The sequence below is a fragment of the Callithrix jacchus genome, chromosome 5 (genome assembly GCF_049354715.1).
Source record: "Callithrix jacchus isolate 240 chromosome 5, calJac240_pri, whole genome shotgun sequence".
Taxonomy (NCBI): Eukaryota; Metazoa; Chordata; class Mammalia; order Primates; family Cebidae; genus Callithrix; species Callithrix jacchus.
Window position 1 is genome coordinate 131,984,798 of NC_133506.1, and position 27,750 is coordinate 132,012,547.

The 27,750-nt window shown below is 53.6% G+C and overlaps 2 protein-coding genes across 16 annotated transcripts; one reads left to right on the forward strand and one right to left on the reverse strand.

Annotated features, from left to right (window-relative positions):
* Positions 1-678: 678 nt before the first annotated feature.
* Positions 679-27,123, reverse strand: EXOC7 (exocyst complex component 7). Of its 15 annotated transcripts, XM_035301822.2 has the most exons (21): positions 26,991-27,123; positions 26,719-26,784; positions 25,056-25,240; positions 24,755-24,860; positions 20,179-20,401; positions 16,220-16,387; positions 12,953-13,045; positions 12,141-12,209; positions 10,995-11,140; positions 10,588-10,740; positions 10,281-10,379; positions 9,867-9,929; positions 9,504-9,570; positions 8,724-8,762; positions 7,940-8,005; positions 7,537-7,657; positions 7,167-7,262; positions 4,131-4,194; positions 3,865-3,906; positions 3,624-3,757; positions 679-3,379 (listed from the first exon to the last, which is right to left on the reverse strand). In XM_035301822.2, exons 1-21 carry the CDS (start codon positions 27,051-27,053, stop codon positions 3,277-3,279), a joined length of 2,166 nt encoding a protein of 721 aa, XP_035157713.1. In that variant the 5' UTR covers positions 27,054-27,123; the 3' UTR covers positions 679-3,276. The 15 variants fall into 15 exon arrangements, with proteins under 15 accessions (XP_035157713.1, XP_078230830.1, XP_035157717.1 ...); XM_078374704.1 differs by lacking the exon at positions 12,953-13,045; XM_035301826.2 differs by lacking the exon at positions 12,141-12,209.
* Positions 729-2,515, forward strand: ZACN (zinc activated ion channel). Its single transcript, XM_008997774.6, has 4 exons — positions 729-1,061; positions 1,196-1,406; positions 1,532-1,696; positions 2,108-2,515. Exons 1-4 carry the CDS (start codon positions 867-869, stop codon positions 2,296-2,298), a joined length of 762 nt encoding a protein of 253 aa, XP_008996022.4. The 5' UTR covers positions 729-866; the 3' UTR covers positions 2,299-2,515.
* Positions 27,124-27,750: the final 627 nt, after the last annotated feature.

The window sequence follows — 27,750 nt, forward strand, 5'->3', positions numbered from 1 at the left end:
ACAGGCTCTGGGTAGACTGGAGGGACCAGAGCCCACAGGCCCGAGTAGACCAGGATGGCCACGTGAAGCTCAACCTGGCCCTCACCACAGAGACCAACTGTGACTTCGAGCTCCTCCACTTCCCCCGGGACCAAAGCAACTGCAGCCTCAGCTTCTATGCTCTCAGCAACACAGGTGCTGACAGGGCAGGGGCTGCAGGGCTGGGGAGGGGAGGAGGAAGGCTCCCAGCTCTGTGTTTAGAGCAGTCTACCCCAGGCTTGGGGCAGCAGAACCTGCTCTCCCCACTGTGCCCGACTTGAGTGGCAGCCCATCTCCTCTGTGCTCAGTGGTAGCCTTAGGGCCCCTTTCTAGGGTCACAGACTCAAACTTGGATTCGCAGCAGCTCTGCAATCCTAGAAGTCTGGGCCACATCAGTCTTCTGTCCTCCTGAGCAATTGCCCTCAACAGCCTATGGTCGTGGGCCCCTTGCAGCAAGGCCAGAGGCTCTGGTTGCTGTGGCCTGCCTCCTGGAAACAACCAGGTGCAGCCACCCTGTATAAACCCATTGGGTGACATCTAACTGGACAGAGAAGTCCTCCCCTTCCCTCCATGAGAAACCACAGCCATAGCCCTGTGGACCCTACTTCAGGTATGAGATGATAAACAGACGGATGAATCTGACCACTTCTCCCTCCATTATGAAGTGGTGCAAAGTACTTTTATTTTTACAATGAAAGCTCATCTATGAATCTGATAAAGGCCCTCCTTTAACTGGAGACAATTTGGGATGTTGCGAAACAAGGTTTGGGAAGCCCTTCTATGCATCGGTTTTCTCTCCAAGTCTGTCCCTGCCAGAAGCCATCAGAAGTCTCCGTTGCCCTGGGCTCATGTGCTGCCCCCAAACTTGGCAGCAGGGATCTCTCCCTCCTAGTTCACAGTTCTCATTCCTACCCTCAGTGATGGAATTAGAGTTCCAGGCCCACGCGGTGAACGAGATTGTGAGTGTTAAGAGGGAATATGTAGTTTATGATCTGAAGACCCAAGTCCCACCCCAGCAGGTGGTGCCCTGCTTCAAAGTGACGGTGAGTCCAGTCGGGAGGCTGACAGAGGGCTGCTGGAGGCGGTGGGCATGAGGCAAGGCCAGAGGCCGGGCCCCATGCCCCCGCTGCCCACCTCCCTCCTCCCCCTGCGAGGCCCTGGCTTTTTCTCTTTCCAGCTGAGCCTGAAGAACACGGCACTCAAGTCCATCATTGCTCTCTTGGTGCCTGCGGAGGCGCTGCTGTTGGCTGACGTGTGTGGGGGGCTGCTGCCCCTCTGGGCCATTGAGCGCATTGCCTACAAGGTGACCTTGCTGCTGAGCTACCTGGTCTTCCACTCCTCCCTGGTGGAGGCCCTGCCAAGCTCCTCCTCTTGCAACCCCCTGCTCAGTAAGCCCTGCTCCCTCACCTGGCCTGCCCTGTTTCTCCCCACCACCCGCTGGTGCTCAGCTGGCTGGGCACCAGAGACACAGGGACTAGCCTCTGATCATCTCCCCATGCCCTATCTCCCCCAGTTTACTTCTTCACCATTCTGCTGCTGCTGCTCTTCCTCAGCACCATGGAGACTGTGCTGCTGGCTGGGCTGCTGGCCAAGGGCAGCTTTGGGGCCAAGAGCAGCCCCAGCCCAGCCCTAAGAGGGGAACATCGAGAACATGGCAACTCAGGGCCTCATCCTGAAGGTAGGCAGGGGCTGGGGGGTAAGGAATGAGGCCTAGGAGCACACCTAGGGCTGGGGTGAGGGTGAGGGGCTCCAGGCATGTGTAGAGGCTCCCTGCATTTACCCTGCTGGCTTTTCTGTCCCTGGTCACCATCATGTCCTCCTCCCTTGGAAGAAACAGGTCTGGGGCAGGGAGCAAGCTTAGCCTCCCTTTAGTCCCAGGTGACCTCAATGCCCTGATAACCCCATACCTTCCACGGTCTGAGAGGGGTTTCTTCAACTGAAGATGGCCTGAAATGGGTCAGACCCAAATGTATATCACCTGGGAATCTAAGAAAGGGAAAGATAGGCTGATGACCCCTGGGGTTCACTCTTCTGATCATGTTGGGGGGACCCTGAAGAACAACTTCTTTCCCTGCCTCTTTCCCCACAGAGCCCCCCAGGGGAGTAAAGGGGTCACAGAGGAGCTGGCCTGAGACTGCTGACCGCATCTTCTTCCTGGTATATGTGGCTGGGGTGCTGTGCTGCCAATTCATCTTTGCTGGCATTTGGATGTGGGCAGCGTGCAAGTCTGACCCAGCCCCTGGAGAAGCTGCACCCCATGGCAGGAGGCCTAGACCATAACAGGGCAGGGCCTGGGCTGCACACCTTAGGGTGACGTTTGCCGTCCCATGGCTGGGGGAGGCCATGACAGGGTCTCTGGACAAAGCCACCCTGAGCTCTCCCTCCGCCAGCATACAAGCAAAGTGTGAAATAAACCCATCCCCATGTGCAAGTGTGCCTCAAGGGGCAGTCTTCATTCTCGTCCTAAATAGGTGGAGTCCTATTTTTTGCTTCCGACCTCTACTTTGCTCCTGACCTTTTGCCCATTGTCCCTGTCTCCCAGGCAGGCAGTCTAACTGCTCCTTCTGCAACATGACTGCTTGGCCCTGGGCCAGGAGGCACTGAGGCTGGGGACCGGAGACACAGGTCTGAGGGAGGCTGCAGAGGGTGGAGCGAAACTCCTCCAAATGCCTCCTGCAATGTGCTGGACTCCAGGGGGAATGGCCAGTGAGCAGGCCCGCACCCCGGCCACCTTGGGGACTCCTGGGAGATGGAAAGGTCCCAGACCTCAGGCCTGTGGGCGAGTGGGAATGTGTTTTCTGCACTAAATCCAAGAGAGGGGTCAATGCTGCCTGCCTTCTCCAGGGGCTCTGGCCCTCTGAGCCCCACCACATTTCTGGGCTGTCGGAGGAGTTCTCTGGCCCCACCTCTGACCTAGGCTGGAGGTAGGGCCATGCTGCCCTCCTGCTCTTGGTACATGTGGGGCAGCAGTGGGCACAGGCCTGTCTTCCTTCTCTCCCTTCCTGTTTCAGAAGCCATCAGGGTCACCAAAGCCAAGGTATGAAGGGACTCCAGGCTTCCAGGAGAGTGCTGGTTTGGTTGGGAACATAGGGTGTGGGGAAAGAGTGGAACCCAGGACTAGATGGCTCAGGGACATGGCTCCTGGATGGGGTGTTGGAGATAGGACTCTGTCCCAAAGGGGCCAGAGGCAACTTAACACTGGTTTATCTGTCCAATGACATGTCAGTCTGGTGGAAACAGGCAGGGCTAGCAGCAGGCTCAGGCAGAGGTGTCGAAAAGGCGATCGATCATGTCGCCCACCTGCTCCACACCGTACTTGATGTACTTCTCCGGGTTCTTGGTGAAGGGCACACTGCCGAACCTGAGGGGGCACTGCCGTCAGGGGACAGGGAAGCCGACCCTCCCCAGCACCACCCTCAGCCTAAGGCACTCCTGAGAGTCTCGGAAGGTGTGACCCAGAGTGATTCCCTGTCCAGCCCCGCCCCAAAGCCCAGGGTGCTGGATCTGCGGCCTAAACCTGTCACCCTTTTCCTTTTGCCCTTGAGGAAGAGGAGCTCAAAGAGCCCACTGTGGCCGTGGGCAGCACAGGCTGGGAAGGGGCTCACTTCTGCAGAAAGGCCCCATAGGTCTCCTTAACAATGGTCTTCTGGGCCTGGCGAATCCTGTCCCTCTGCTCCATGTCCGGAATAGCCCAGGCCTTCTGGATTTTGCATAGTTCTTCAAGGCCATCATTGAAGCCCTGGCCACCAAAAAGGTGAAAAAGGAAGGGACCCAGAGACAAAACTTTGGGTCTGTGTTGTCTCAAAAACAGCAGCAAGCAGTGGAAAGGAGAGGACCTCAACTCACCTTAAAACGCTCCTTGATAATCTGACGCTCCTTGTCCCGGAGCTGGGAAGCCAGGAGAGATAGTAGAGAAAGCTCAGTTCAGAGCAGGGCAGCCTGCCCGCACTCTGTTCCAAACGCCCTTGGCCTGGGCTTCTCTCCTGTGCCCTGATGGCCATACACATCCTTTGCTCTCTGATCCCAGAGGGACGCTTGTCCTCTTTTCCCAGAGATACAACAAAGTATCCAGTCTGCTAAACACCCATTCCCAGCCCAGGCCTTGAGCCCACCTTGACTCCCGGCTGGAACACAGGTAGATTCTTCTCTGCGATGTAATCGGTCACCTTTAACCAACTGCCGGACAGAAAGAGAAGCATGAGGGCAGAGGACGGCCTGCCTCGGTGGCCTGGTTTGTGTCATTTGCCAAATCTCTGGATCTACTTAGTGGTTGGTGGTAGGAAGGGATGTGGGTCACAACTAAGCAAAACAACAGATTCTCTTCCTGGGAATAGAAAATGTTTAAACAGCCCAGACGCAGTGGCTCTCACCTATAATCCCAGCAATTTGGGATGCTGAGGCAGGCAGATCACCTGAGGTCAGAGGTTCGAGACCAGACTGGCCAACATGGAGAAACCCCATCTCTACTAAAAATGCTAAATTAGCTGGGTATGGTGTTGCATGCCTGTAATCCCAGTTACCTGGGAGGCTGAGGCAGGAGAATCACTTGAACCCGGGAGGCAGAGGTTGCAGTGAGCCAAGGCTGCGCCATTGGACTCCAGCCGGGGTGACAAGAGTGAAACTCTGTCTCAAAAAAACAAAAAACAAAAACAAAAAAAACAAACAAAAGAGAAAATGTTTAAACTGGTCACTCATTGAGAAAACATAAGGAAACATTTGAGTGTTCAATAAACTGAACAAATACTGTCAACTATATTTCACATCAGTATCATGGCAAATTAAGACGGAGAAACAGATGGGAAAGAAAGGAGTGAGTGGAGGGGAGATAAACAAGAGGGAAGAGGGAGACACACTCAAAGGGAAGAAACAGAGCCAGGAAGAAAGAGGACCAGAGAAGCACAGAGACCCCCACAGAGCCAGGAAGAAAGAGGACCAGGGAAGCACAGAGACCCCCACAGAGCCAGGAAGAAAGAGGACCAGGGAAGCACAGAGACCCCCACAGAGCCAGGAAGAAAGAGGACCAGGGAAGCACAGAGACCCCCACAGAGCCAGGAAGAAAGAGGACCAGGGAAGCACAGAGACCCCCACAGAGCCAGGAAGAAAGAGGACCAGAGAAGCACAGCGATCCCCACAGAGCCAGGAAGAGGACCAGAGAAGCATAGAGATCCCCACAGAGCCAGGAAGAAAGAGGACCAGAGAAGCGCAGAGATCCCCACAGAGCCAGGAAGAAAGAGGACCAGAGAAGCGCAGAGATCCCCACAGAGCCAGGAAGAAAGAGGACCAGGGAAGCGCAGAGACCCCCACAGAACCAGGAAGAAAGAGGACCAGGGAAGCACAGAGATCCCCACAGAGCCAGGAAGAAAGAGGACCAGAGAAGCACAGAGATCCCCACAGAGCCAGGAAGAAAGAGGACCAGAGAAGCACAGAGATCCCCACAGAGCCAGGAAGAAAGAGGACCAGGGAAGCACAGAGATCCCCACAGAGCCAGAAGGAGGACCAGAGAAGCACAGAGATCCCCACAGAGCCAGGAAGAAAGAGGACCAGAGAAGCACAGAGATCCCCACAGAGCCAGGAAGAAAGAGGACCAGAGAAGCACAGAGATCCCCACAGAGCCAGGAAGAAAGAGGACCAGAGAAGCGCAGAGATCCCCACAGAGCCAGGAAGAAAGAGGACCAGAGAAGCACAGAGATCCCCACAGAGCCAGGAAGAAAGAGGACCAGCGAAGCGCAGAGACCCCCACAGAGCCAGGAAGAAAGAGGACCACGGAAGCACAGAGATCCCCACAGAGCCAGGAAGAAAGAGGACCAGAGAAGTGCAGAGATCCCCACAGAACCAGGAAGAAAGAGGACCAGAGAAGCGCAGAGACCCCCACAGAGCCAGGAAGAAAGAGGACCACAGAAGCGCAGAGATCCCCACAGAGCCAGGAAGAGAACCAGAGAAGCACAGAGATCCCCACAGAGCCAGGAAGAAAGAGGACCAGAGAAGTGCAGAGATCTCCACAGAACCAGGAAGAAAGAGGACCAGAGAAGCGCAGAGACCCCCACAGAGCCAGGAAGAAAGAGGACCACAGAAGCGCAGAGATCCCCACAGAGCCAGGAAGAGGACCAGAGAAGCATAGAGATCCCCACAGAGCCAGGAAGTGGACCAGAGAAGCACAGAGATCCCCACAGAGCCAGGAAGAAAGAGGACCAGGGAAGCACAGAGACCCCCACAGAGCCAGGAAGAAAGAGGACCAGAGAAGCGCAGAGACCCCCACAGAGCCAGGAAGAAAGAGGACCAGCAAAGCGCAGAGACCCCCACAGAGCCAGGAAGAAAGAGGACCAGAGAAGCACAGAGATCCCCACAGAGCCAGGAAGAAAGAGGACCAGAGAAGCGCAGAGATCCCCACAGAGCCAGGAAGAAAGAGGACCAGGGAAGCGCAGAGATCCCCACAGAGCCAGGAAGAAAGAGGACCAGGGAAGCGCAGAGATCCCCACAGAGCCAGGAAGAAAGAGGACCAGGGAAGCGCAGAGATCCCCACAGAGCCAGGAAGAAAGAGGACCAGGGAAGCGCAGAGACCCCCACAGAGCCAGGAAGAAAGAGGACCAGGGAAGCACAGAGATCCCCACAGAGCCAGGAAGAAAGAGGACCAGGGAAGCACAGAGATCCCCACAGAGCCAGGAAGAGGACCAGAGAAGCGCAGAGATCCCCACAGAGCCAGGAAGAAAGAGGACCAGGGAAGCACAGAGATCCCCACAGAGCCAGGAAGAAAGAGGACCAGGGAAGCACAGAGATCCCCACAGAGCAACGCCCAGCCAAGCTCAAGTGCTCTCCTAACCCTGAGCTTCTCCTAGGCTAAACATGACCCACATCTGTGACAGCCGGCTCTTCAATTACTCTTGGCCTTGACACTTGGTAGGCTCCCCTCTAAAGTGGCTGGCCACAGTGGGCCTCTAGGAGCAGGTAGTTGCAGACGAGGGGGCTTCTCTCTCCACCCCATGAGTTTGATTAAAAACCAAGTGGAAGATTAGGGTCCAGAGGGCAGTTCCCCATGACTGATCCCTCTGTCCTGAGGTGCTGAGAAGGAAGACTGGTTGGTGGCACAGGGTTGGGGTGAGGACAGAGACGGCTGGGGTTCCATGCAGGGCAGGGCGAGGCCAGCCTCTCACCTGCGCTGGTAGGTCTGGACCTGCTGCTCGATGTGCTCCCGGTAGGAACGCTCGGCAGTCTTCTGCGTCACTGCTACCAGCTGGATCAGCTCGGACCTGGGTGGGGGCGGGGGACAGAGAAGAGAAGGACAGGATTGGCACCTAGGTGCAAAGGCTGTAGCAATGCCTGGGGGGGCCTCCCATTGCACCCCAAACTCCATGAACTCTACAGCAGCAGCACTCCCACCTTCTGGGTCCTGGGATGGAGGAGACTGAAGTACCCCCTCCCCTCCCGACCACAAGAGAGGGAGCCCAGGAGGGCAGGGGCTGGCACAGCTGCACAGCTGAGGGGAAGGTGAGAGCCACAGACTCGCTCTTGCAGGCCACTTACTTCTCCAGGGACTTGAGGATGTAATTGTAGTTGTTGTGCAAGAAGATGGCGCTCAGAGCGGGGTCCTCATAGACCTTGGACTTGCTCAGCAGGTTCAACTGCAGGTTGCCCAGCACTTTACCTGCATAGGGAAAAGTGGGGCCATCCCCACCATGGTGGTTTGACCCAAATGACCCCATCCCAGGACCCGCTAACCCACCCTTATCCATTGCTCCTCATCCTGCTTCAGAAGGCCTTAGCCCAACTCCCCTCGGCCTCTGAACTAGAGGTCAGGTTGTGGTCCCAAAGGTCAGATGGCACTTAGCAGAGGGCTCTGGGAGTAGCCAGAGAGCACAGATAGAAGGAAGGGAAAGGCAGGGCATGCCGGCAGCAGGGCTGCTGGTCCGCCCGGGAGAACACTCACAGATATAGGTACTTAGCAGCCGCTTGCTGAACTCGGAGCTGTAGCTGGTGGCAGAAGAACTGGTCTCTGTGAGAGAAGGCCTGTTATTGCAGTGGCAGCAGCCAAGACCCTCAATGGCTCTTCCCCCAGCCCATGCAGCAGTCTGAGGGGGCACAGAGACAGGCCCTGGGCTTCATTGGGCAGAGCCGGCTACCTGCTGAGTCACAGGGAAGCCCCTGCTGCAGGAAGCACCAGCCCTGGACATTTTGGAACCCAGAGCTGCCCTCTATGATGGGGTGGTGTGGCCAAGGAGCTGGTCCAGTTCAGCAGGAGGGTGGGCAGGACAAGAGTGAGATGCCAGCGCCCTGCCCCCTCCCTGCCCCCAGCCCACCCCAGGTAGTTTCTACAAGGCTGCCTCTTCCCTTTTGCCAACAGCAGAGGCTTAGTATGAGCTCCCCACAGTCTCTCCACCTCTCCCTACATTTCCAACATCCCCCTCTACCAGGCCCTACTGAACAGAGGAAGCTCTGGCCTCCACAGTGTGGAAGGCTGAGGGGGATGGCAAGGCAGGGAGGCCGGACGAGCCTGTGGGGTGTATTCAGGGCGCTGACCCCAGCAGGTGCTGTGGATACGCTCAGAGACAGAGTGGCCCTGAAGGGAGGAGAGAGAACTTAGAGTATCCTGGGAAGACTCATGTTCCCTCTGACCCGAGCTCCCCAATAGGTCCTGAGAGTCAGTCCCCAGGGAACCTCACCCACCAGGCTTCAGAGGGACAAGAGGGGGGCTGCAGAACCATACTGCTTACCTCGGGGGTCTAAAGGAATATTGTATGTGTCCCCAAGAACTACGGAGTGAAAGGCAGTGCACAGAGGGGACGCAGGGAGAGACAAAGGAGGGAAAAAGATGCAAAGTGCAAAAAACAGGTTAGAAACGGCACGTCAACCCATTAAGCAGACCTCTCCCCACAACAGCCAGAACACAGACAGCAAGACACAGCAGGCGGGACCTTCTGAGGACCAGGGAGCGCCCTGCAAAGTAGAGAGCTGGAGATCCGAAGACTGGTGGCTGCCCACGGGCTCCCTGCTCCCAAAATGGGATGGGAGGGCCTGGGGACCTCAGTGCTTGGAATGACTAAGAAAGCTGCTCTTGCTCACAGGCCGACCCCCTGAGCTCCAGTCTCAGGGCAGGGGCCTGCAGGAAGACACCCAGCTGGCCCTGAGATGCTTGATACCCATGGAAGGCCAGCTGAGCGAGCCTGATTAGAGCAGGCAGACATGAGAGAAGGATCTGGGAGGCGGAGAGGGGCAGAAAGGACATCTTCCAACCAGCCAGCACTGCTCCCAGAGTGCGGACACTGCTTCCAGGGCGAGGAAGGTCAAAGGGGCTGAGGGAGGGGCCAGAGGTCTAGTGTCTAGTCTTGAAAGGTGCAGGCAAACCTTGCTCTCCTGATGCTCAGCCCCAGGGCCCCTGCGCAGGCCACATATCCACGGACTGGAGAGCCCCTCACTGTGCCCTGCCCTCTAACCTCATGTCTCCAGGCAAGGAGGGTTGTGGGGCAGGGGGCCCAGCTGGGAGGTGCCAGTACCTTGGGAGGCCAGCATGGCACCTGCTGTCTCCTGGAAGTCCAAAAGCTGCTGCAGGAAGAGGATGGCCTGGGTGGGGAGAAGACGGTGCAGAAGGGCAAGTGGCAGGCCTGGCCGACGGCTCCCACACAGACCCCTCTGAGAGCCCAGGACCAGCCCGGGCTGGGATTCACCCAGGAAAGAGCGAGGCTGGAAACCGTGTTTTATTTTGTGGGCTCTGGCCTGCCAGGAAAGGCCTCGTCTGTTACAGACACTAAGCACGCCACCACCCATCCTGCCACCCATCCTGCCACCGGGGACTACGAAGGTGCAACTCTGGAAGGGACCTGGGCCCGCCTTCCTCCCGCCTCCCCAGTGGTGCCTACGTTGCTGGTGAGCTCGTGCACGGTGCCGTCCTTGGGCATGTTATATTCCTTGTCTGGGTCATTCTGCGGAGAAACAGCCTCTGGTTCCCTGAGCAGCCCCTGGCCCACCCCACACCCCAGTGTGCCTGCTCATGGTGCCACCTCCTGGCAGACAGGTGCTAGGACACCTCTCAGGCACAAAAGCCGAGCCAGGCTGGACCAAGAGGGAGAGGGGCTTCCTGCCTCAGAGGGCTTGGAGGCCCTGGGAAGGAAAGGAAGGCACAGGGGTGCTGACAGTCAGTAGGCCTGCAGCCCAACCAGAGACCCCCGGGGACAACCTACCCTCTTGGAGACCTGCTCTCTGAGAGTCCCCCAGGGCCAGGTCGCTGTAGCGCTGGGCCTGGAGGGAGGGAGAAAGGGGAGGATGGCAAGCACCTTAATGTTGTCAGCGAAGTCCTCCAGCGCTTTGGCACCAATGGTCTCCATGGAGGTGATGAGGCCAGGCAGCTTGTTCTTGGTGCTGGCGGCCGTGCCCTGAGGAAGCACAGGGGGCCCCCAGCTTGCTTCCAGTTGCCCTGTGAGCACCTCACTCACCCAGGGCCCTTCCTAAGCTGCTTCCATGCACCCTCAGAGCAGAGGTGTGAGACGGAGAATGGGGTTCTCCAGGGGAGGGAGCAGGGCAGTCATGCCGGCAGCAGGATGCCTCCTGGCCGTGTTTCCGAGGGCCCCTCACCACACACACCTGGAGCACCTGGTCAAACTCAGGCTTGGTCTGCTTGAGGTGCCGCAGGATGGGGAAGACGGTGAGCACTGTGGAGAAGTCATGCCGCACGACAGCCTTCCGGGCAGCAGACACGATGTTCTCCCCCTCCAGCATCAGCCCATCCAGGGCATCCTGAGGGGACAGGGAGATGGTTCAGGGAAGAGCAGGGCAGTGGGAGCTGGCTCCAGGCCGGTGGGAGATCCTTGTAGGGTGTGGTGGGGCCAGTGTGCAGGAAGAGGAGCAATGGGGAGGTGGTGAGTGTCCACCCAGGACCAGTCTCCAGGGCACAAGGTGGTGGTGGTGGTGGCTGGCGTTGAGGGCTGCAAGAGTCTGCAGTGACAGCTCTCAATGGGGCTGGCTACAGAGCCCCCGGGATGGGGCAGGACCTGTATCAGGGAGTCGAAGGTCTTCTTCTGGTGGTGCTCAGGGATGATGTCAGCCAGCAGCTGGTACTCGCTCTGGGCCAGCTTGACAAAGGCACTGACGCAGTGGATGTAGGCATCGGTCTCCACGTCCAGCATGTCATCTCTCCCTGGGGATGGCACAGCTCTTGAGCTGCCGGTCTGGGGCCAGCCACACTCCTGGCTGGGGGTGACATGGGTCCCCCAGCTCCTGGCCTGTAGCCCAGACCAGCAGCGGATGGGGAAGAGACTGACTGTTCTGGCAGAAAGCTGCGAGGATGCCAGCAGGCCCCGCCAGGTGTGAGAGGAACAACGGGAGCTGAGCCTAGCCTTTGCTCTGGCTTCATTCTCAGCTCTGTGCAGACAGTGGGGTCAGATACCAGAGGCAGGAGGGTGAAGGACGAAAGGATAAGGAGGGAAGGTCCCTGAATCAACGTCCTAGATACTGACCCCAGGACTGAGCATTTTGAGTTGTACCTGACAGAGGGAAGCCCAGGGTGGGCAGGTGGCAGTGCCACCTCAAGGAGGCTGGCACTGGGGCCATCCATGTGGGCAAATGCAGGGCCTGCAAAGGCAGTGACCATCCTAGTCGGGGCTTCTGGAATGTCTAAGAGGGTGGTGGGCTGCAGCCTCTGAGGCTGGCTGGCATGGGGTCAAAATCTGAGAAGAGGCTGGTAATTCCCAGAGAAGAGGGGTTGCCAGCTGCCCCAGGAGGAGGCCAGACCTTACTACTGGAGGCTGCAGCAAGGGCACCTAGAGACAAAACCAGTGGCAGAATCGCCTGGTCCTGTGTGCCAAGGGATGGGATCCGAGGGGTCAGAGCTCTGAGCTGTTGCAGGAGACAGACGTCAGGGCTCCCTCCCCTCAAGGGAGCTGCCATCCCTCTCTGCCTACTTTCCGAGTAGCAGCAGCTTCTCCCCTTGGCCCAGGCCTGTGAGCCAGGCACGCACTCCCATCTGGAGAGAGGCAAGGAGACCTAGGCCCAAAAGAGAGAGTGAAGAGAGAGGCGCATAGGCCTGGCCCATCTTCAGAGCAGAGTGGGCCCAGCTGGGCCAGGCAGGAGCAGGCCATCTGGGGACTGCTGCAAAGGCAGTGTCAGCGGCTGCCCTCGGGCTGGGCTGCGGTACTCACCGGCCAGTGGCCTGTGCTTGTCGTTCAGGGCCTCAGACAGGTGCTTAACTTGGAAATCATGCTCGTGACCTGGCGAGATGTTGGCCGCACAAACACAAGTAGCGTTTATCCAGGGGCCAGGCGGGCTGCCCCTTGGGGTATGGGGAAGAAGCCCTTCATCTCCAGGAGGGGGATGTCAGATGGGGGATGGGAAGTGGGCATCGAGGAGGGCTCTGAGCCCCTCCTCTACCTCAAGCTACCTGGGAACAGCCATTTCAAGCTTGACTTCAGTGATCACCCAGGACTGTCCCTAGCTGTTCAGTTCCCAAAGCCTGGAGGCCCAGGGCAAGTGGGGAAGGACCAAGGAGGGGCTGAAGAGCTGACGCTTGGCCCCAGGGGGGTTCCCCACCTCACTGTATTTGGGAAAAGCCCCAGTTTTCCTGTCCCCTGCTGTACACACTCCCCTTTCTAAAGAGGGGACGGCCGGGAGGCCTCAGCCAACTGGGGCCTGCCACTGCTGGTCTGAGCGTGAAAGGGCTGCCCCAAGACAAATAATTTTCTCTGAGTTCACACGGGAGACGAGGACAGAGACAGGGAGGGGAGGAGGGAAGCCTCAGGGAGGGCAGAGCTGCCATCAGCCAGAGAGGACCAGGCTGAGGGCCGAGAAACTGTCCCTGCACCCGCTGAAGCCCAAGTGGCATCCGGGACCTGCCGTTCCCACCCTGCTCCCCTCAGGGTTTCTCCCGAGGCCCTTCTGGGGGAGGCTCTGCCCTGCCAAGTGCGTGGACACACAGTGGAGGAGGAAGGGACGGGAGGGAACACAGGGTGATTACCTTCCAGAGGAATGAGGTTAGAGCCCCCCTTTTTCCCATCTAGACCATGCTGGGAATACTGTTTCAGAAGGTTCTGAGCCTTACGGATCGTCCCTGTCACCAGAGCCACACAGAGAAGAGATAAGAAGACCTAGGAAATGAGTGAGAGAAAACAGCAGCGGCCCTCCACCAGCCCCCAGGCCCCCACACCCGGCCCCACAACAGTGAGCAGGCCCTTCCCTGGGACCACCAGAGACCCTGGGGATAAGGATGAAGGAAAGGAATCATTTCCTTCTCCAAAGGAGCCTTGATTCTACTGACCCTCTTTGTTCTGGATTTCAGTTCATTTCTGAAAGGACCGAGGGTGATAGAGATAACAATGGACCAAGATCCACCAGGGAAAGTTAAAATAAAAAATACCATGGAGCAGCCCTGTAATCAGAATAGGCGGGGGCTCAGGATAAAGGGCTGGTGATAAAGCTCTCACACCCAGAAGGCACGAACAGGGTGGCAGAGCCTGGGGGCACCCTGAAGCCAGCAGGCCCCCAGTCCTTCCCCAAACTCCAGGCAGAGTTCTCCAAGCATGCTCAGTGTTGGGACATAAGCTAAACAGCAGCCAGCGGGAAGCCATCCCGACTGAACTTCCGGGGAGTGCCATGCCCAAGGCGGAAGACTCACAGACCCAGAGGCAGCCTAGCCCACACACCAGAGTTCCCCAAACCACCAAAGACACAGGAAAAAATCCGAAAGCCAAGAAGGGTTAACAGAAGCCACCACACAGAGAGCCTGGAGGGTGCACTTGGAAGGAGAAGGTACATGCTCTTGGCATGGGGGAAAAAAACAAAAGTTAATATCACACGTGAAAACAATCAGAACAAAAACGGCAGTGCCCACAGCTGCCTGGGTCAGCCTCCTCTGTGGGAATGAGACATCTCAGGGCCAAAGACGTGGAGAAATCAACTCCCGTCTCAAACAGACCAGTGCAGCTGCCTTGTTAACAAAATGTATGGGAGAAGAAAGGCACCCAAGACGCCCCCGCCCCCCCATTGCCTATCTGAGCACAGTGAGGATGCTGCGTCCTGGCAGCTCCTCAGAAAGCTGAGGGAGGAAGGGGCAGTGTGTGGAGGCTCATTGCTTGCACCTGCACCGCACCGCGCCACACCACATCACACCACAATTAACTCTTTTTTTTCTTTTTCTGAGACAGAGTCTCGTCCTGTCACCCAGGCTGGAGTGCAGTGGCTCGATCTCAGCTCACTGCAACCTCTGCCTCCCGGGTTCAAACTATTCTCCTGCCTCAGCCTCCTGAGTAGCTGGAATTACAGGCATGTGCCACCATGCCCGGCTCATTTTTTTTTTCTATTTTTAATAGAGATGGAGTTTCACCATGTTGGCCAGGCTGGTCTCGAACTCCTGACCTCAGGTGATCCGCCTGCCTCAGCCTCCCAAAGTATTGGGATTACAGGCATGAGCCACCATACCCGGCTCACAATTAGCTCCTAATAACCAAGTCCCATGGCCTGGCTCACATCTGCCTTGCTCATTCTCTCCCCTTCAGCAAGCACGGCTCACTAAAGAGTGAATCTGAATCCTGTCCCACAACCCACCAGGAGCAGAGGCAGATGCACACCGGGGAGGATGTGGGTCAGTATGTGGATCTGGTAGGCACCAAACCCATCAGGCACCCAATTACCTCCAGGGATGCCGAGGTTGGTGCTTTACCTGGGAGGCACCCCTGCCCCTTTCCTTAGAAGTCCCTGGGGCTTGATTCCCTAGAGCCTGACATTAGTCCTGAGCCCACCAGTTCCTGACAACTCTTGAAACCCCACAGACCCCCACAGCCGGAGAGGTTTCCTCTTGTGTCTCTGGGGCAAGGATCGATGTCATCCACTGTGAGCTCCCTGAGATCAGATCCCTGCTGCATGGCCAGCGGGCACTCTTAGGGCAGTGCATATAGGGCTCTGGGGCCTCCCAGGGGCCAGTCACAGAACCAGGCAGAAGAGGAAGCCAGTGCAGACTAGCTGGGGCCCAAGCACCCTCGCAGCCTTATGGAGACAGCTGCCCCACGCCACACAGAAGACACAGAAATGCCCTGGCCGCCATTCGGCCAGCTGAGCCCAAAGGCTGGACTGGCAGTCCCTGTTGGCAGCAGGTTTTGTCTAGGTGGGCAGGATATCCACACTGGAGGGAGAAGGCCCCAGGCCCCAGCTCCCTAATGCTCTACTCACTTGTGCCTCTGAGAGCAGCCCCTGTTCTGCCCGTTTCTCCAAACCCTAAACAAAGGCCTGCAGGGGAGCAGGTGCTCTCTGAGGGGTGGGGCAGGTAGGAACCGGAGAAACCGAGGGTGTAAGTAAGCTCTACCCAAAGCCTGTTGTCACAAGAAGCAAGTCCCACAGCAACTAGGGCAGGTGCCTGCAGCAGCAGCTGGGCAGGGGGCCAGCCTGGGTGGGAGCAGCCCCAGCATCTCTGGCTTTCTCTCCCAGAGCAATCTCAGTCCCACCGAATAACCAAGTCCCCACTGGAACTTCCCAGCATCTCCTCAAGCTGCAGGAAGCATCTCTCAGTGGCAAGACCAGGCTTGCCAAGCTGTGGCTCACAGAGACGCTATTTACCTGGAGCACAGACTACAAGAGACATGATGCCAGTGAGAAAGAACAGAGAGATGATGAGATGTTCACCCAGGACAGCGACAGCTCTGCCCAGGCCTCTCATCGTGGTGCCCCTTTCCACAAGGCCTGACTCACACTGGAGCCCAAAGCCAGTTTAAGTTCTTCTGAGAGGATGCTCTGGGGTTTCTTTCCTTTCTGGATTGACCGGGAAAGTGAAATTCTCCCCATCCAGCTCTCAGCTAAACGTCACTTCAGGTCACCCTGCTTTTCTGGAAGGTGAAGGTTAGAGCGCCTGTCCCCTTGCTATCCCAGCATCCTTTCTGGCTGCAGCAGTGTGCCAGGCCTCCTGACAGGACGATGTGTGTGTGAGGGAGGGGGTCCAGGCAGGGGCTCTGCCCTGGAGGCCTCTGCAGCCTGTCTCAGATGGGATTAACTGAGGACCTGTAAGCCCCCCACTACAAAGAAGCTGTGTAACCCCCAGGCTCTGCCAGCTGGAAGGAAGAGCCTCACTCTTGGGGGGCCTCACTGGGTGGGAAGACACTTGCTTTCTGTCCTGTGTACCTATAGTCGGGGTTACCATGACAACAAATTCTGGAGGAATCTGATGCTGCGAATGCTAGACTGGACAAAAGCAGTGCAGGCCCCAGTCAGCCTCTGGGTGTGGCAGATGGGGGCTCACCTGGCCGCTTGACTGGCTTCTTGGTAGGTGTGTCTTTCCTCTTGTTGGGGATAGCAGGGGAGTAGGGAACCCCAGAGGAAGAACTGCTCTTATGGAAATGCTCCTTCAGGCCCTTGATGGAGCGGTCCAGCTGGCTGGAGCGTATCTGGTAGTAGACGTTCATGAAATCTAAGGAGACACAGAGCGATAGAGGTGTGGTTGCCAGGCCCTGCCCTTCCTTGCAGACCTGCCATATCTACCTGTCAACCCTTCCTAGCATCTGCTCTCCATTCTGGGTCACAAGCCACCCACATCTTGTCCCAAATCAGGCCGTCTTTCAAAGTTTTTTTTTTTGAGACAGGGTCTTTCTCTATTGCCCAGGCTGGAGTGCAGTAGCACCATCATGGCTCACTGCAGGCTCCACCTCCTGGGCTCAAGCAATCTGCCCACTTCAGCCTCCTAGAGTGCTGGGATTACAGGTATGAGACACTGCATCCAGCCAGGCAAAGTCTCAAAAGAGAAAAATACCCTTTAATAGAACTGATAATTAGTTGTAAGGTTTTTTTTTGTTTTGTTTTTGAGACAGGGTCTTACTCTATTGCCCAGACTAAGTGCAGTGGTGTGATCTCGGCACACTACAACCTCTACCTCCCAGGCTCAAGCAATTCTCCTGCCTCAGCCTCTTGAGTAGCTGGGATTGTAGGCACATGCCACTACCACCTGGCTATTTTTGTATTTTTTAGTAGAGATGGGGTTTCACCATGTTGACTAGGCTCAACTTGAACTCCTGACCTCAAATGATCCACCCACCTCAGCCTCCTAAAGTGCTGGGATTACAGGCATGAGCCACCTTGCCCAGCCCTAGTTGTAAGTTTTGAATGGTACTTTTTTTAAAAAAAGTAAAAAACATAAAGTTAACATCCAGATTCATTTTGGTAAGGGGTCAAAGAATATGCGCAATTTATAGGAGGCAAAAAGACAACAAATGTCAGTGAATGAAGAACACACATCTTTAGTCATTAATAAAGTACAAATTAGGCCGGGCGCCATGGCTCACACCTGTAATCCCAGCCCTTTGGGAGGCTGAGGCAGGCGGATCACAAGGTCAAGAGATTGAGACCGTCCTGGCCAACATGGTGAAATGCCATCTCTACTAAAAAATACAAAAATTAGCTGGGCATAGTGGCGTGCACCTGTAGTCCCAGCTACTCAAGAGGCTGAGGCAGGAGAATCTCTTGAACCCAGGAGGCAGAGGTTGCAGCAAGCCAAGATCATGCCACCGCATACCAGCCTGGTGACAAAGTGGGACTCCATCTCAAAAACAGAAATAATAAATACATAAATGAAGTGAAAATTTAAAAAATTAGAGGACTGTGATAGTCCTATCAGATAGCAAAAATCAAAATTAATGAAGAACAAATGGCCACAGAACTGTCAATGAGACCACCGATTGGCTCAGTCTATTTGGAGAGGAGCTAGTGATAACAAGAAGGTTACAAGTATCTTTAGACAATTTCACATAATCCCTGCACCCTTGAGAATAAACCCCCAAGAACTTCCTCAAAGGAAAAAGCAATCCACACAGGTATGTCCATTTTGGTACAATTCTCAATGCTGAAAAACGGGAAGATCAGGCTGGGTGTGGTGGCTCACGCCTGTAATCCCAGAACTTTGGGAGGTCGAGGCAGGTGGATCACGAGGTCAGGAGATCGGGACCATCCTGGCTAACATGGTGAAACCCTGTCTTTACTAAAAATATAAAATTTAGCCGGGCGTGGTGGCACACGCCTGTAGACCCAGCTATTCAGGAGGCTGAGGCAGGAGAATCGCTTGAATCTGGGAGGCAGAGGTTGCAGGAGCCAAGATTGTGCCACTGCACTCCAGCCTGGGCGACAGAGAGAGACTCTGTCTCAAACGAAAACAAAAACGGGAAGATCTCCTTGCACACATGACTGAGGAAAAGGACATGGAAACTATGGTGGATTTCAGAAGTTCCCAACAAATAGCCTACAAGGAACCCTGATGTGAGAAATGGACCAACACACAGAGGCATGGGCTGAGAGGTCTGGAGGTTGTCCCCTGGGCCTCCCTCTGGATCCTAAAGAGCTCCTGAAAATCTTCTGCCAAGCCCAGCTCATGAGCCACGATATGTTCATGTGGTCAGATACATCGCAGCCGTGAGACCTGCCGCCACACAGTTCTGGGGGAAGGCACCAGCCTGGCCAACGTGGCAAAACCCCGTCTCTACCAAAAGATACAAAAATTAGCTGGGCATGGTGGTATAATCCCAGCTACTCAGGAGACTTAGGCAGTAGAACTGCCTGAACTTGAGAGGCAGAGGTTGCAGTGAGCTGAGATCATGCCACTGCACTCCAGCCTGGGCAACAGCAAGACTCCATCTCAAAAAAAACACAAAGTGCCACACTGAATATCCATTGGAGTTTTTATTTTCTAAAATTTTCGCTTAAAGATTTCTTTTTCTAATCTTAGGACTGGGTAAAGAAATGATGGCAACATCATGTCATGGAATATTATATAGCTGTTTAAAAGAACAAAGCAAATCTACATGTACTGATATGAAAAAATCTCAAGGCATATCATGAAGTTAAAAAATAATAATCATAAGACAGTGGGCCAGGAGCGGTGGCTCACACCTATAATCCCAGCACTCTGGGAGGCCGAGACGGGTGGATCATGAGGTCAAGAGATCGAGACCATCCTGGCTAACATGGTGAAACCCTGTCTCTACTAAAAATACAAAAAATTAGCTGGGCATGGTGGCGAATGCCTGTAATGCCAGCTACTCAGGAGGCTGAAACAGGAGAATTGCCTGAACCCAGGAGGCGGAGGTTGCGGTGAGCCGAGATCATGCCATTGCACTCCAGCCTGGGTAACAAGAGTGAAAGTCCGTTTCAAAAAAAAAAAAGTACGTGCCCTCCCATTTGAGACTTAGAAGATACACACATATTCTCTCTTATACACACACACACACACACACACACACACACAAACAGATTTGCATGAAAATTTTTTTGGGGGGCCTGGCGTGGTGGTGGCTCATGCCTGTAATCCTAGTACTTTGGGAAGCCGAGGCAGGTGGATTACCTGAGGTCAGGAGTTCAAGACCAGCCTGGCCAACATGGTGAAACCCCGTCTCTACTAAAAATATATTAAAAAAAAAAAATTAGCCAGGTGCAGTGGCGCGTGCCTATAATCTCAGCTACTCGGGAGGTTGAGGCAGGAGAACTGCTTGAGTCTGGGCAGTGGAGGTTGCAGTGAACCAAGATCATGCCACTGCACTCCAGTCTGGGTGACAGAGCAAGACTTTGTCTCATTAAAAAAAAAAAAGATTTTATTTTTGGAAGGGTTGGGTTATGTCACGGAGGCATCAGGGAAGTGGGAGATGAACTTTGACTTTTCACCCATGGCTTTCTGTACCATTTAAATATTTTACAACTAATCTAAAAAGGCAAAGGAACATAAAAACCAAGTCAAGAAACTTTGAATTTACCTAGATTCACAATCTGATATGTAAGTCATAAAACTGTTGTTTATATTGGTTCCAGTTGAACTTCTTTTTTTTTTTTTTTTTCAGAGACTCACTCTGTCGCCCAGGCTGGAGTGCAGTGGTGCCATCTTAGCTCACTGCAACCTCTGTCTCCCGGGTGCAAGCCATTCTCTTGCCTCAGCCTCCCGAGTAGCTGGGATTACAGGCATGCGCCACCACACCCAGCTAATTTTTGCATTTTCAGTAGAGACAGGGTTTCACCATGTTGGTCAGGCTGTTCTTGAACTCCTGACCTTGTGATCCACTGGCTTCTGCCTCCCAAAGTGCTGGGATTACAGGTGTGAGCCAATGTACCTAGCCCCAGATAAACTTTCTTTTATCAAAAAAACACATGACCAGTGGATTAAAGAATAAAGGGGAGAAAACTCCCTCTGCCTCTGACGTGCCATGTGGCCGAGCCAGAATCCCTCACCTTGGTTGCGGCCATATTCCACCAGCCAGCGGGAGATGCGAATGACATCCTGGAGCACGCTCTCAGGCAGGTGCTCCAAGGCCACGTCCTCCTGGGCCTCCAGATCATCGTCACCACTGATCAGATCCAAGATGAGCACAGGGGAGACGACCTTACTGTGCCGTGTCATCAGGCTCCGGAACTCAGACTCCAGGGACTCCTTTCCCCTCTCAAAGAGCAATTTCTGCAGGGATGACAGAAGGAAGTGGGTGCCTGGTGCTTCAGTGTTCTGCCATTTCTGGCCAGTCCCTGCCCAAGCAAGCTCTGTCTTCCTAACTCGGGGCCTCTGTCCTTTTCTACCCTGATATCCTTTAACCAAAGAAGAAACATCAGGAAGCAGCTTTGGTGACTCCCTGACTTCATGTTCTCTCAAAATTTATGTTTACAGGTAAAACGCAGGGTTTTACAAGAAAATGAGTGCTTAATAAATACTGGCTGATTATTTTCTCACTGTATTGTTAATTTGTCTCCTTGTTAGTGAGGGGTTTGCCAAAGAAAATAAATAAGTAAATTGGACAATATCAAATTGAAAACTTTTGTGCTGCAAAGAATACCATCAACAAAGTGAGGACACCCCACAGAATGAGAGAAAATATTTGTAAACTACGTATCTGATAAGAGACAGGTATCACAAACATAGAAGAGAATAAATCTGTCCACAAGATGACATGTTTAAGAGGGTTTACAGCAGTATTATTCACAAGAGGCAAAAATTGGAAACAACCCAAGTGTCCATCAGAGGATAAATGGTCAACGAAAATGTGGTCCGGGCTGGGTGCAGTGGCTCATGCCTGTAATCCCAGCACTTTGGGAGGCTGAGGCAGGTGGATCACAATGTCAGGAGTTCAAGACCAGCCTGGCCAAGACGGTCTTGAACAGAAACCCTGTCTCTACTAAAAATACAAAAAATTAGCTGGGCGTGTTGGTGGGCACCTGTAATCCCAGCTCCTCAGGAGGTTGAGGCAGAGAATTGCTTGAACCCGGGAGGCGGAGGTTGCAGTGAGCCGAGATCGAGCTGCCACTGAACTCCAGCCTAGGTGACAGAGTGAGACTCCATCTTTTCTTTTTTTTTTTTTAGAGACAAGGTTTCACCATGTTGGCCAGGCTAGTCTTGAACTCCTGATCTCAAGTGATCCACCTGCCTCAGTCTCCCAAAGTGCTGGGATTACAGACATGAGCCACTGCACCCGGCCCAGACTCCATCTCAAAAAGAAAATGTGGTCTGCCCACATAAAGGAATATCACATGGCAAGAAAAATGAATGAAGTACTGACATACGCTGTAGCATGGACAAATCTTGAAAGCATCATGCGCCAGGCCCGGTGGCTCACGCCTGTAATCCCAGCACTTTGGGAGGCTGAGGCGGGTGGATCACGAGGTCAAGAGATCGAGACCATCCTGGTAAACATGGTGAAACCCTGTCTCTACTAAAAATACAAAAATTAGCTGGGCATGGTGGCGCATGCCTGTAATCCCAGCTACTGTAATCTCAGGAGGCAGAGATTGTGGTGAGGCAGGAGAATTGCCTGAACCCAGGAGGCAGAGATTGTGGTGAGCCGAGATTGCGCCATTGCACTCCAGCCTGGGTAACAAGAGCGAAACTCTGTCTCAAAAAAAAAAGAAAGCATCATGCTAAGTGAAAGAGGCCAGTCACAAAAGACCAGGTATTGTAAGATACCATTTATATTAGAAGTTCAGAATAGGCAAATCCATTAAGGTGGAAAATAGATTTGTGATTTCCAGAGGCCCAGCTACCATCTTTCTCTGATGACCTAATAACCCCAAAACTTAAACACAAAGATATAATGCAGGCAGGTACAATGGCTCATGCCCGTAATCCCTCCCAGCATTCTGAGAGGCCAAGGTGGGAGATCACCTGAGGACAGTAGTTTGAGACCAGCCTGAGTAACACAGAAGACCTCATCTCTACAAAAAATTTAAAACTTAGCTGGGCATGGTGGCACATGCCTGTGGGCCCAGCTATTCGGAAGGTTGAGGTGGGAGGATTGCTTGAGCCCAGGAGTTTGAGGCTGCAGTAGCTATGGTTGCACCACTACAGTCTGGCCTGGGTGACAAAGCCAGACCCTGTCTCTTTTTATTTTTTAGTAGCTGGTGCCTGTAGTCCCAGCTACTCAGGAGGTTGAGGCAGAGAATTGCTTGAACCCAGGAGGTGGAGGTTGCAGTGAGCCAAGATCGAGCTGCCACTGAACTCCAGCCTGGGTGACAGAGTGAGACTTTGTCTTTTTTTTCTTTTCTTTTCTTTTTTTTTTTTTTTTTTTTTTTTAAGAGACAAGGTTTCACCATGTTGGCCAGGCTAGTCTTGAACTCCTGATCTCAGGTGATCCACCTGCCTCAGTCTCCCAAAGTGCTGGGATTACAGGCATGAGCCACTGCACCCGGCCCAGACTCCATCTCAAAAAGAAAATGTGGTCTGCCCACATAAAGGAATATCACATGGCAAGAAAAATGAATGAAGTACTGACACATGCTGTAGCATGAACAAATCTTGAAAGCATCATGCGCCGGGCCCGGTGGCTCACCGTGCCCAGCTCAGACCGTCTCTTAAAAAATATATATTAGGCCGGGCATGGTGGCTCACACCTATAATCCCAGCACTTTGGGAGGCCGAGGCGGGTGGATCACGAGGTCAAGAGATCGAGACCATCCTGGTCAACATGGTGAAACCCCATCTCTACTAAAAATACAAAAATTAGCTGGGCATGGTGGTGTGCACCTGTAATCCCAGCTACTCGGGAGGCTGAGGCAGGAGAATTGCTTGAACCCAGAAGGCGGAGGTTGCAGTGAGCCAAGATAGCGCCATTGCACTCCAGTCTGGGTAACAACAGCGAAACTCCATCTCAAAAAAAAATACATATATATATATTAAAAAGACATAATGCAAAAAAAGTCACATAGATTCAGGTCCCTAGAGTAGATTCACAGAAACAGAAAGTGGAATGGTGGTTACCAGGAGACAGAGGAAGGGAGAATGGGAGTGTTTGACGGGTGTGGAGTTTCACTTGGGGACGATGAACATATTTGTGGAGATAATAATGGTGAGGGCTGCACAACAATGTGAAGGTACTTAATGCCACTATTTTTTGTTTTTGTTTTTTGAGACGGAGTCTCGCTCTGTCGCCAGGCTGGAGTGCAGTGGCACAATCTCGGCTCACTGCAACCTCTGCCTCCCAGGTTCAAACGATTCTCCTGCCTCAGCCTCCCAAGTAGCTGAGGACTAGAGGCAAGTGCCTCCACCCCTGGCTAATTTTTGTATTTTTAGTAGAGATGGAGTTTCACCATGTTGGCCAAGATGGTCCAACTGTCAATTTAGAGTTAAAATAGTACATTTTGGCTGGGCATGGTGGCTCAGGCCTGTAATCCCAGCACTTTGGGAGGCCAAGGCAGGCAGATCACCTGAAGTCAGGAGTTTGAAACCAGCCTGGATAGCATGGTGAAACGTGTTTATACTAAATATACAAAAAAAATTAGCCTGGCATGGTGGAACACACCTGTAATCCCAGCTACTCAAGAGGCTGAGGTAGGAGAATTGCTTGAATCCAGAAGGTGGAGGTTGCAGTGAGCTAAGATTGCACCATTGCACTCCAGCTTGTGCAACAAGAGCAAAACTCCATCTCAAAAAAAAAAAGTAGGGCCAGGAGCGGTGGCTCACACCTGTAATCCCAGCACTTTGGGAGGCCGAGGCGGGTGGATCATGAGGTCAAGAGATCGAGACCATCCTGGTCAACATGGTGAAACCCCATCTCTACTAAAAAAGTACAAAAAATTAGCTGGGCATGGTGGCGTGTGCCTGTAATCCCAGCTACTCAGGAGGCTGAGGCAGAAGAATTGCCTGAACCCAGGAGGCGGAGGTTGCGGTGAGCCGAGATCATGTCATTGCACTCCAGCCTGGGTAACAAGAGCAAAACTCCGTCTCAAAAAAAAGTATGTTTTATATTATGCATTTTTAACCAAAATAAAGAAACAACAAATGCATTTTTAAAATCAAATGTGGGTGGGTGCAATGGCTCATGCCTATAATCCCAGGCCAAGGCGGAGCATCACCTGAGGTAAGGAGTTCAAAACCAGACTGGCCAACATGGTGAAACACCATCTCTACTAAAAATATGAAAATGAGCCAGATGTGGTGGCGCACACCTGCAGTCCCAGCTACTCAGGGGGCTGAGGCAGGAGAATCGCACGGACCTGGGAGATGGAGGTTGCAGTGAGCCAAGCACTGCATTCCAGCCTGGGTGAGAGTGGGACTCCGTCCCAAAAAAAAAAAAAAAAAAATCAAACGTATGTAATCTATAATATAAATTAATTTTTACAATACATTTTAAAAATTTATAATAAAGAATTTTTAATAATAAAAAACGTGTAATTCCTGAGGCAGAGATCCTAATGCCTATAGGATGTACTGTGTTATCCTTCTGCATATTCTACCGCATACATCCTCACACTGGCCCCATGTCCCTCATGAGACCAGGGCAGAGACTGATGTCCCCAAACCTCTCACATTATTCTGCTGATCCCTTACCACTTTGTTGAGTTCTGGGCTGTCTGGGCTGTTGTCCTGGAAATACTCCACTGCCTTCTGAATCTTGGCCATGCTTCCCAGGTACTCTTCCAGTCTACCTGTGGGACTGGGATGGAGAAGAGCCAGATCAGGCTGGGGCATGGGGGATGAAGAGGGACTAAGAACAAAGTATTTGGAAGGGGAAGAAAAGAAATAATACAGGGGACTCCAGGCTTAAATATATTCTACCCCTCCTCCCTTTTAAGGACTAGGGCTGTTGGTCTAAGAGGCATTAAGAAGTGACCCTCTGGGCCTCACTCACCCCTCTCTGATGATCTTCTCAGTGTCACTGGCCACATGGTAGTAGCTGATGACATGGTCCAGGCAGGACAGCGTCTTCTCCACATTCTCCTGCAGCCGCTGCAGATTCTCCGTCTGCTTGTGCACAGGGATGATGGAGTTCTCCAGCTTCATAAGGCGGCTCTCAAAGGATGATAAGATAGACACCTGCAGGATGGAAGCTTCTTGATCTCAGGCCTCACGGTGGTCCCAGCACTGCTTCTACACACCCACCTGTGGCATTTCCTGCCTTTTATCTGGTTTCTAGATAATAAACTCCACAAGGGAAGGACCAGGGTGTACCTGTTCCCCACTGTGCCCTCAGCACCTATCATTTGCCTGGCATATAGTGGGTGGTCTAAGACAAATTGATTGAAATTGTATTTGAAGGCAAACCAAGCATCATATTAATGCTTCCTAAAATAATCAGCCCAAGATGTCTTCCTTTCCACCCTTTGAAGCCAAATCTCCAAATCTCAACTTTTGCTCTCTCTGATGCATTCCTAAACTGGACTGGAGGTCATTTCATACAGAGTAGCCTCAAATGCATTGCTGATATCTTCAAAACCCTCTCTAAGGATGAAACTCATTAAATAAGGACTAGAAACTGGGCATGATGGTTCATGCCTGTAATCCCAGCAATTTGGGAGGCTGAGGCGGGAGGATCGCTTGAGCCTAGGAGTTCAAAACCAGCCTGGACAACACGGTGAGACCCTGTCTACACACACACACACACACACACACACACACAATTAGCAAGGCATGGTGGTACGTGCCTACAGTCCCAGCTACTAGGAGGCTGAGGCAGGAGGACTGCCTGAGCCCAGGAGTTAGAGACTGCAGTGACCTACAATCATGCCACTGCACTCTAGCCTGCACAATAGAGCGAGACCCTTTCTCTAAAATAAAAAAAAAAATTAATAAAAATTTTTAAAAAAGGACTAAGACTTTACTATTGTGTGACTAAATACAAATACTAGTTTGTATTTATTCACTTTGTGATTTTCCAGTCTCCCCTAGGAATAAAGAACGAAACTCATTTATTGAGTACCTATTATATACCAGGCACTGTGTAAGACGCAATCTCTTGCATTAGCGCAAATGACCGTCACAGACACATTGGGAGGCTGGCACAGTCTCTGTTTTAGCAGATAAATTCGCCGACACCAGAGTTACCTATCAGGAGCCGCACATCCAAGAAGCAAGGATTAGATCCCAGATCTGCCTGACTTCAGAACTCTTTTCCCTAAAGTCCTCTGGAGTGAAGGCTGAGTCTTCTCTGCCCTCAGGAATCTCAAAGTGCCAGCCTCCTGGGCAGAAGGTCCATTGACGAGGACACATGCCCAATACCGAGCCCACCTGATCAGTCTCAGTGTTTGCAGAAGGAGACAAGGAAGAATGGCGAGTTTAGACAGAAAGCAGCAAGTCCAGGCCAGTGGGAAGAGCATCCACCTCATGGAGGGGCAGAACACGGGGAGAGGACTAGGGAGGAGAGATGCCGCACTGCTGCTAGAGAAACCCACACACTGCCTCCGTCGCTACCCGTACCAGAACCCCAGGCCTCAGGAACCGGAACCGCCAGGTTGCAAGCCTGTCCCCCACAGTCCAGAGGACTGCCGCCCTCCCCCAGTTGCGGGGAGACTCACCATGTTCTTAGTGAGCTGGTCGCTCTTCTCCAGGCTGTCTCGGATGAAGGACAACGTCTCCTCCTCCTGGGGGCAGGGAAAGGGAGGACATCACCAGAAGCCAGAGGCTAAAGGAGACCACTGCGTCCCGACCCGACGGCCTAGTCCTCAACCCCATCTCCTCACAGGATGCGCTCTCTCCCACCGCTGCCTCCTTTCCGAGTAGACACCCAGGCCCCGCTGTTGGCCCCTTTCCCTCACCTCCTTCCCAGCCTCCCCAGCCCCATGCCCACCTGCTTCAGCTTGTCCTCGATCTCCCGCCGCCTGGCGGATGCCTCCTGTGGGGGAATCATCATTCCGAACCCGGCAGATCCCACTCCCCAGTATCTTTCTTCAGCTAGCCCACCAGGCCTCCGTCCCCGTCACACCCACTTCCGCTCTTGGTCCCGCCCCAGGAGGAGCCATGTTTAGAATGGTAGGCGGGCCGACGGCCATCTTGAGTGTGTCTGGGAAGTGTGGCGTACTCGGATCCTGAGAGGAACCCTGACGCGCGTGTTCCTTGCCTCCCCAGAGAAGGTTCTCGATCGGCTTTATGTCCCGTTGCTGGCAGGATTCTTACAGCTCACTTGCTGTTTTCGTTGAAAGATCGATGTTTTTAATAAAGACTGCTGGGGAAAGCGACGAATTCCTTTCCCCAGGTTGCATACTGTGGGCAGGCACCAAGGCCGATCACGTTCCCCAAAGAGCTCGTCACGGAGCAGGTGGCACAGTAGATGCCAACGTGTGTCCATTTGATGAACCAGGGGCTTGTGTAGTCGTCTCCCCCTTCCACCCTGCATTACGCAAAAACGTATCGTGTGGGTTGGCGAGGCTGCTCCGGAGCTGCAGGCCAAGACCCAGCTTCCCATTGCAGCTCCAGGGGGTGGGGTCCGGGTGGTGGCGGGGGCGCCCCTGAATTAACGCCCCTGCCAGGCTGGATGCTGTGGTTGCAGACCCAGCTCCTGCAAAACCTAGCGTTACTCCTTCCTCTATCACGTCCCTGCCCACCCTGCC